The sequence below is a fragment of the Nestor notabilis genome, unplaced genomic scaffold (assembly GCF_000696875.1).
Source record: "Nestor notabilis isolate BGI_N333 unplaced genomic scaffold, ASM69687v1 scaffold277, whole genome shotgun sequence".
NCBI lineage: Eukaryota > Metazoa > Chordata > Aves > Psittaciformes > Psittacidae > Nestor > Nestor notabilis.
In genome coordinates, this window is record NW_009937545.1 from 45,913 (window position 1) to 55,585 (window position 9,673).

The following is a 9,673-nucleotide window of genomic DNA, read 5'->3' on the forward strand; positions in this document are numbered from 1 at the left end:
AGACAGAAGAATTTTTTCTCAGCTCTGTGAGTTCATTGGTATCTGCACTACTGAAGAGTGCAGTTTGCTTGGAAGCTTTTTATTTCTTCTCCCCCTACCATGTTGGGTTTCTTTGGTTGGTTTTTTATTACTCACTTTTATCTGAATGTAGCCATCACGGTTATACCTTCAGCTTATTTCTTCGTATCAGACAGGGTAAAATATGAATGTTCCAAATACCATTGAATTTCTTTCATGTTTTGAAGTAAGATCCTTGATAATTCCAAGAACACCTAGTACTTATTTCCTGCCTTATCCAAGAATAAAAGCTCTATCCACATGTTATTTCTGATGGCATATATTAATCTGCCTTGTTCTTTTGTATGTTCATCAGAAAATGTTGCTTAGTTATGCCTTCACCTCCAGAGCTACAAGTTGAGTGTAGGCACTCAGTGTGCCAGGCCCTTTCTTAATCTGATCATCCTTTACATGAGTCGAGCCATCCCCTCTGGCTTTATGATGACCTCAAAAACATTTCTTCCATTAGTGTCACTAGTTCAAATTAGCTTTGCTTTTGTTTTTATTATCTGTATCCAGACAATCAAACATTACCCTAATATTCCAGCTTTGAATGGTGCTTGTAGTTTTGCTTCCTGTTAACCAAGGTTAGTATTTTAACCTCACTTTTGTGCTTAAACCTCTTCAAACAAGGTTCAAACCTTTGCAAAGAGAAGAATTTGGTTTTGTACAGTGTTCTTTTGCTGTTTCCCTGATAGTTATGCTCTTATCCCTTATCACTATCCCCTTTTACATCACTATTTAAAATGGAACTTTATTTGATCATGGCCCTGGGTTTTCTTGTGGAGCTGGGGCATGGGGCTTATTGGATTTTTGTTTCCCTTTTTGAGAAACTTGGTTTAGGTGCTTCTATTCAAGTGTGAATATAACACATGCCTGCAAAGTGCAAGACCTGAAGGCTTAGGTGCAACTGCCAAACATCTACTTATTTTTGACTTTGACAATAGCGCTGCAAAGATGAAAGAAAATGTTCACTTCTTTACTGCCCTTCCTGGTGGCTGTTGACTTCCTTCCCTGGCTAGTACTGACTAATTGGGCCAGGCAGTGATGTTGTTGGAACTGTGAGAAGGTGGCAGTCATCCTTCCACCACTACTTGGTGCTGGGATGTGCAGCGCAAGTGCTGTGGTGCAAATTGGTGCTGCCAGGTAAGATTGGCAGAAATGCGGGTGCATGTAGGTGAGGAGCACAATAATAATTTGTGAATCACTATTTGGGAAATAAATCAGTGTTCAGAGTTGGAAAAAAGCAGAGTTTCTCATCTGCTTAAATGATTTTTCATACTTTTGTTGTAACTGAATAAAATCAATTCGTCTGAATTGTCACATATATGCAGGGATGTGACACTCACAAATATGTGAATAGTTGAGGTTTCCATATAGACTAAAGGATTTAATTCACTTCCCATTTTCACACATCTCTGTAAACAGACTTCATACCTATCTGCTAAACATTTCAGAAAGTGACCCATAGCATATATAAAGAAATGGCATGTTAGTGAAAACAAACCAAGTTTAGAACAAGCTACGATACCAAATGTCATCTATTTAAACAAAGACAGATTTTATTTTGAATGATATCATGATCTGCTCTTTTCCGTAGACTGGGTTTTGGGGCTTTTTTTGGTCATTGGTAACTCTTTTGTCCCAGATTCAGAGCATCACTGATGAGTCTCGAGGCTCAATCAGAAGAAAAAGCTACTCCAGTCCACAGTCCATTGGGCAAGATGCGGAGGCACTGCTGACTAATGATTGTCGAGAGGAGGAGGTAGCTGGACATATTACTGGCTAGATAGATTTTTCCCATTGCAACACTTGAAGTGCCACTATTGCAAACTGAATTACAAGTTAACAACTTGATCATTCATTGTTTTGGAACAGTTCTTAATAAATTTAAATTTTATTCTTTTTCTAAATTCATTATCTTATCCTATATATTGTTCTCTAGATTATGCTTCTGCAACATGGACTGCGTCCTCTTTTTCTCACACTTACTTTCCATGCAAGAAACACTTCTGGGAGTGCCTGTTTCTCTTAAGAGCCAGAAGCAAAAATATTTCTCTGCCTACTGTCTCTTAAAAGTTTTAACAGTGGTTGTTTGATTAATAAGTATGTTTCATACTTTCACAAAGCATTGCCTTCATTTATAGTTCCTGTTCTGAAGTACTGAAGCTTCTCTGAGACCTTATATATGTGTCTGTGTGTATATATATATATATACACACACACACACACACGGGCTTTTTAAGGAGATTTCCGTGCTTATTGACAAACCATTATTAACCCACAAATGTCATTACTACTTTGCATGGTGAGTTGAAAGGAAATGGACTGATGTGATCAATGGGTTTAGCATGCACTTGAAGTGTTGCTCATATCTAAAGATGTGTAGCATAGTTTGTAGAAATGCTGTATACCTTTCTGTTTCCCTTTCTTTGTGAAGTGTGAGAAGAGTGTGTTGTATTTCATATAATTAATTTGGTATCAAAATAGCACTAACAAAAATGTGCCTTTGTTGTCTTTGCATTTTTAAAAGTGTGTGCTGTAGGTCCAAAATTTCTCTTGGCCTCTGTGTCTTTCTAAAAATGGCAAGCTGTCTTTCTTTGAAGCCTGGTTGTACTGGACTCATCTTACAGTTTTCAGTTTCACATATTAGCTCATTAGATACTGCTGTATGGCACATCATATACCTGCATGCGTTTGTTAGCTTTTTCATTCTCAGATAGAACTTACTTAAAGTAACTTCTGATTCATAGTCTTGACTCATGATTTAATCTTCTGGGGATATATGTAGACCATGAAGAAAAAAAAAAAAAGATATATATGTAAATCTCAGAATTTAACTCTAGAATTTGAGAATCCTCAGGGATAGGGAATGAGGAAATTATTTAGGAGAAATACAGAAGCTCTTGGGTATTTAAGAAGAGCTGCAATTAGAGTTTGTGAACCAGTAGAGGAATCACTGTCAGAGATAGAAGGTAGTTTTCTCATCTGCTTTGATTTTATTCATGCTTTTGATTGTTGCCTGAATGAAACTGATTCTTCTAAGTCATCATGTATATAGAGGGACATGACCATTACTAACATGCGAGTAATTGAGGTTCCCAAATGAAATTGGAGCTTCAACTCAGGATTTAACAAGTCATTGAAGAGACTTACTAACTGCTAAAGATCTTAAAAAAACCCAAGCAAACAAAAAACAACCACCCCCCAAAATAGAACACCCCAAAACACAAAACAATTCTCCCCTATACCAATTCACTTATTTAAGAGTCTAAGGTACTGTATTTGTGTTGCTTTTGATGGAAATAAAGAAGCCTATGGACAAAGGTAAGTAAGTAAATAATGTGTTAAAATGTTTCTTCCTTCTTTCCTCAAGAGGAGTAAGGGGGATGGAAATTAGCATATGCATGCAGGAACAACAATACTGTTAAGGCTGTGATTTGAGTTTCTGCTATTGTAATGGCTATTTCTTCAGAAGGCCCCTTCACGGTTACACTGATTGGCTTTTTTTCTGTAATATGCACTTGCATGTATAAATAATCTAATGGAAGGTAGCTAGCCTGCAATTTACCAGTCTAACACTGTGTGACTGGGGTCGTGCTGATAGTTCGGCTAAAGGCATGTGAAATAGAAAACATTTAGGACAGTAGCTGGGAAAATAACAGTGTAACTGGACAAGCTTCAATGGCAAAACCCCCAGTGTTAACGAAGTACTCTCTGGCTGGATTAGTCTCACTTTAGTTCATTACAAAATAACATCTCAGCCCACATGTAATCTTGCAACTGTAAACAAATAACCACATTTTTGCCAGCAGTTTCATTTCACGCTGAAGTCAAACCAGTCTGATCATTGTTCACAAGTGAGGTGCCTTTTTTCTGTATTGCCTTTTATTCTACTGCTGTGAAATTACTTTTCAGAATGTTAATACTGTGTAATCTACGAATGCTCTTCGTGGCTGAATCTTGGGGTGATGGTTTGTTTTGTGGCCAGGCTCAGCTGATCCATGACAGAAACACTGCCTCGCACTCTGCTCCAGCAGCCAAATCAAGCGTGGCTGCTGCTGCGCCAGAGAAAGTGCACATGACCTGGACTAAAGAGAAGTTTGTAGCTGAAAAACATAAAAACAAAGATTCAAATGTGTCTGGCTTTAAAGATATTTTCAACATGAAACCGTAAGTATACATGTGATGTCTGGAGTTTTCTATTTGACTGGGTGTGGGGGTTTTGATGGTGGTTCTGGGGTTTGGTTTTTTAAGAGATTCTGATTTATTTAAAGTTGGGTATAAATACAATCTTCCCACTACACTGAAATGCCATCTTTATGAAACTAGCATGGAACTGGGTGGAACAGCAACAACTGTAAAGAGCCATTCACAAAAATGTAGTGAATGAAGCTTAAATGACAGATTTCAAGCTGTAATCTCAATTTCTGGATTGTTCCAGAAAGCATGTATGTCAAAATATTTAGTGATAGCTTTTGGTTCTCTCTCTTCCTGTCAGAGATAAATAGTAGATAATGATAAATTATTATCTACTACTACTAATAAATAGTAATAGTAGTAGTAATATAGTAGTAGTAGTAGTAATAATAATAATGATGTTGATGATAATTTTAAACTGTACATCATTTCCCTGTCCCAGTTACTGTGTGGTATTGGGATGGAGGGAGTGCCAAAGAAGCATAGACTCTTTTCAAGATATTTAGCTTATATTTTGGTTTTTGGGTGGAGTTTTCAGGGGTTGGTGGTTGTTTTGGTTTTTGTTTTAACAGATGTTCAGTCCTCATCATGTAAAAAAAACCAAGATAAAACTTGTGCTTATATATATGTCTTGTTATATTTGCTGTTGAAATATTCCTTAATGTTTTTTCCTTAAAGAGAAGTCATTTAATAGATGAGAGCTACTGCCTGTGTCAAGCTCAATGTAGCAGACACAAAACCAGTGACAGAAAGACATCAGCTTAATTGCTGCTTCATGCTGTGTTCAAGCGCATACAGATATGCATTTTCTCTGACTTCTGGAAGAATGCAGTCATAAGCATGGCCCAGACTAGCAAAAAACTGTGGATGTCGATGGAAATTTTAATATCTAAAGGAAACAGTTCGTAATTCTAGGTTTTGCACACAGTAGAGTTAGAAGATACACTTAGAATCAGCACCTTAAAATTCTAAGTTGTTTTGTGGGTTTGCTCTGAGCTCCCTCTGCTCCTGTTTACCTTCTGCAAATTCCAAACATCATCTTCCCATCTTCCTCCTGCTCTAAAGCACTATTTTTGTTCCGGGCTCCATTATACTTGAATTCCTGGGGAAAATGGAGGGTGGTGGTGGGTCAAAGTGTTACTATCTTGGAAATAGTTACTATTATTTCTTTAGAATTGTGCAAAACACAGACTTCAGATGTTTTAAAATTACTATATGTGGTTGGGGGTGGAAATCATGGTTCAAACTTGGTGTGCTTATACAAAATACTGTTGAATTAGAAATATACCTGATGCCATAAATGTATTTTTTTCCTGTGCATTTGCTTCCCTTCAACGTAGAGAATGGGGAAATCTGTAAGTCTAATTTTCATTTCACTTAAGCAACATAGGTTGTGTTCCCTGGTTCTTGTGGTCCTGTACATTGTATGTGTGTTTCCTAAGTCATAATTTGCTGTACATGTATACTTTTGTACTTTGTTTTATACACTGTGATTTAGAATTTATGACTGAAAAATATTCATCATGACCTGTTAATGTTTTCTTCTAAATATTATCCACTTTCTGTTCAAGGTAAGTCACAGAACATGTATTTTACTTTCTGAAAGAATGTAAAACTTGACAGTACTTCTCTGCACCAGTATAATAATTAGGTTTTTGAATTAACTGTTTTCTTGTTCTGGGAAAATGCTCCCAGTTGTGAAATAACTATGGGGAAAATGAGGATGAATTTGTTCCTAAAGGGAACTTTAACGTTTCATCACATGCCTATTCTTGCCTCCTTTCTACTAACCCATGCACGTCTAGAAATAACTTGAGTTCAGATGAATGCTGGGTATGGCAGCATACAGAAATGGGACATTAGAGCTCTCTGTTCTTGGGTGGAACTGACTTGTGACTGCTCTGCTTTTTTTCGGAGCCCAGTGTTCTGTTCGTTTTGTCTCTTTAATAAACTGAGCTTACTTTGTCCGCCATGTGTGATTTCAGTTCTACCACTACTTGAAGGATAAATTAAGTTAGTCAGCCTTGGTTCATGTTGTACTTTTAGGGTTAATTTGAGCTTTTATTTCAGTGCTGAATTCTTGCCCACTCTATTGCAAATTTACACCCCTTATACTTCCTCTGCATTTTTGTCTTTAATTTAACAGTGTTTTTACTTTAATAGTTACACACTTCTTCATACACTCTTGCCTCACTCTCCGTAGTTGTTGTTTGGTCTTCTCAAGCTGCTGTTCTGCTTCTGAAAAACTGAGCTTCAAGTCCTTTTTTGTTCATACATGGTTTTGGTACAGCTGGTTTTTAGAAGAGGTGGCCACTGGGACAGGATGGACTGATAAACTGATAAACTCTGTTTTGGAAATGTCATTGTATTGGGGAAAAATGTGGTGGAGACAAAAAAAATCAATTTAAATTGATGGGGCTGGTCTCCGCTGGCCACCAAACTTCAGGCCAGGTGCCTTTTTTAACTTTTTCTAGTCATCCCTGCAAAATCAAGGATGAAAACACAACCTGAGACATGCTAGTTCTAACAGTGTCCTGTTAACAGCTTTTCTCTTCATAGTAAAAAACCCCAGCAAACAGGACGTAGTAGAACACAAGCTGCTCCCATCATTCTCCACCTTTCTTGGCCCCCTGTGTTTGAATGAAGCTGTATCTGGCTGTTCTCAACTCCACACTCATCTATAAAACCTGAGGGTAGCCTCGTGTTGCTAGAAGATTCTAGAATTAAGTGTAGCCTCCTGAAATGACCTCTTGTAGTAGTAGAACAAAGTTAGGCATTTCCTTTTGAAGTTTGGGCCTACTAAATTTTTTTCTTTTAGGAAGAGAGCTCTCATTAGTTTCTGGTTTTCGCTTGAGCTGAATCAGTACTGGGGTTTGTGCTGTAATTTTGATTGCTGTTAGTGGAGTTCAAAAGATGCCAGGTTTGATCAGGCATTTCAGAGGTCTTGCGTCCTTCTGCTATTAGCCTGCCTGTTCTTTCTGCTGTAGGACAGTGTGTGAGCCCAGGTGAGCAGGGTACAGCTGTGCTTTTAACTGTGAGATCACTAGTTAGTGTGCCAAAAATATTGCACATTATAGAGTGATGTTTGTCTTGTATCAACATACCAGTATCTCCATTTTCGAGAAGTGCTGTCAGCCTGTGTTTCCAAGGTTCCCTTTAAAGTGACACCTCTAAAAATCTACTTTTGGGCAGTGGGTCTTCTGGATCCACTTAGGTAGAGTCAGGATATTCTTCTTGTACTGTAGCATATAACTCATTTCCAGTCTTGGCTAGATTTACACAGATAGCAGTTTCTCAGGAACTGTAAGGAAACTCTTCTTTTGTTCTGAAGAGTGACTAAATCATCCAAGGTTGATCCTAAAATAAGGAAATCTCTGAACTCCTAGCAGTTTCTTCCTCTTGTATGCAAATCTGTGGTTATACTTGTGAGCACAAGAAACAACGTATTAGTTAATACTGATAGTGTAAGGGGAGAGGCTCAGATTCAGTTCATTGCTTACTACCTTAGTCAAGACATAAGAACTACTAATTTCATAAATTCTATGCTGTTTCTCAATTTTCTTTACTAGGCTTATATGAATCTTGTAATGTCTCCAAAGGAGCGTGAGGGAAATCTTGTATTGTACAGCATACATACTGTAATCTTTCCACTGCATTCCTTTATTTCCTTTGTTTGGAATTTCTTGTACAAATCCAGTTGCTTTTTATATGTAATTTAATAAACTGGATTGTCAGTGGTTTGGACTAAACTTAATTTTGCTTCATTGTTGTAAAAGATTGCTGACAATGGGAAGATTTGTGCATTTTGGCAATCTGCTTAGAATTGCTTGAATTTCAGAGTTAAATGTTCTTTTCAAATGAAAAGAAACCCCCATCTTTTAAACCTTGGTATTGTGTTTCCTATAATTTATTTTGAATGTGTACAAATACTGGTGTCTATGAAAACTGCTTATTCTATGTGCATATAGATGAAACGTATAAGTTTAAATACATAACATATAATTCAAATACATATTGTGGCAATACTGAAAAATGTTTGTTTGCATGCTAGGAATCAGTCCAATGTCAGAAGAATGCACACAGCTGTGAAGCTCAATGGAGTAGTGCTTAATAAATCACAGCATGCTCAGCTAGTCCTCCTGAATATGCCTGGACCTCCCAAAAACAGAAAAGGGGATGAAAACTGTATCCTCTGCTATATTGCTTCAATATTTCTTGACATTTGGAATTTGATTTTTATGACTGTGCCATTGTCTATTAGTTAGGATAAGCATTAGTAACCATGGTGAGCATAAGCTTGCCTTTAAGAAAACAACTTTGATTCCACAGTTTTAAGAAGTGTTGATGACTGGGGAGGAGGGGATTGAATTGATTTGAAGCATTCCTAAATATTGAACTTCATTTAAAATCTCTATTTTCATCTTTTGTGTAGGTGACTAGGACAGAACTAGAACTTTTGCCTAAATTAAGCTTCACTTCCACTTGAGCAAGCAGGTAGATTATGTTATGGGACAGTACAGGGTGACACAAGAAAACTCCTTGAGGAAATTGTTGAACTTGAGTTTTGCATTATATATCAGACTTTTAAATATATTAGTGGGTTTTTTGTTTCTTTTCTGAATAAATTCCTTGACTTAATGATATTTCAGACATGGAGTTTTTAGAAGTTCTGACAGAAGGTCTGGATAGAGTTCTCCTGGTCCGAGGCAGTGGACGTGAAGTGATCACCATTTATTCTTAACCTGTTTGCTCATTTTGTTCAAATACCCCCCAAATGGGAAAACAAAGATATTTGCCACAATTGGAGCAGCTTCATTAAGAGCTCTAGTGCATTGAAAATTACTGAATCTTCTGATGATGTGTTCTGGTTGTTTTTTCTGTTAAAAGGTTATATTTAAATTATATTTTAAGAAGATAGACTTCTGTAGAAAATATTTCTGTAGTGTATTAAAAACGGTGGCTGGGTTAGAATATTCACATGTAGCATATTCTGACACTTGTTAAACTGTGGTGAAACACAAGAACAGAAATGAATGCAATGCTATGTTTAAACATCTAGAAATGCAAGCAAATTTTGATCAGTTTAATCTTTGTTCTGCATCAAAACAAAAGGGAAAGATTTTAGGAAAAGTTAGCTTCCTCCCTTACCAAAATGCTGCTATGTTGCTTCTGTTGGGATTAGTCCTGGCTCAGGAAACTTCATTCAGAAACACATACAACCACTCAAACACGTATATTATGTGCATAGAGTGTTTCCCTGAAGTTCATTATTTGCCACACTTGTTTTAAGTAACATTTCCCTGTTTAAAATACTTTGGTAGCTGAAGCCTCCCAGTGACAATGATAGTAAATTGGCAAGTTGTGTGGGGTTCTTTCGTGAGCTACTAGAGGTTATAGTATATTGCACAATTATACC

The 9,673-nt window shown here is 37.0% G+C and overlaps 1 protein-coding gene across 1 annotated transcript in view; it reads left to right on the forward strand.

Moving 5' to 3' along the window:
- Positions 1–8,998, forward strand: part of LOC104409074 (solute carrier family 12 member 7-like) — a gene marked incomplete at its 5' end in the record, with an annotated part of 39,556 nt that extends 30,558 nt beyond the window's left edge. Inside the window, 5 exons of the mRNA XM_010018857.1 lie at positions 1,703–1,822; positions 4,049–4,230; positions 5,598–5,612; positions 8,309–8,442; positions 8,907–8,998. Of these exons, the coding sequence (XP_010017159.1) occupies positions 1,703–1,822; positions 4,049–4,230; positions 5,598–5,612; positions 8,309–8,442; positions 8,907–8,998 (543 nt within the window). The remainder of the gene's footprint in view (positions 1–1,702; positions 1,823–4,048; positions 4,231–5,597; positions 5,613–8,308; positions 8,443–8,906) is intronic.
- Between the last annotated feature and the right edge of the window lie 675 nt (positions 8,999–9,673).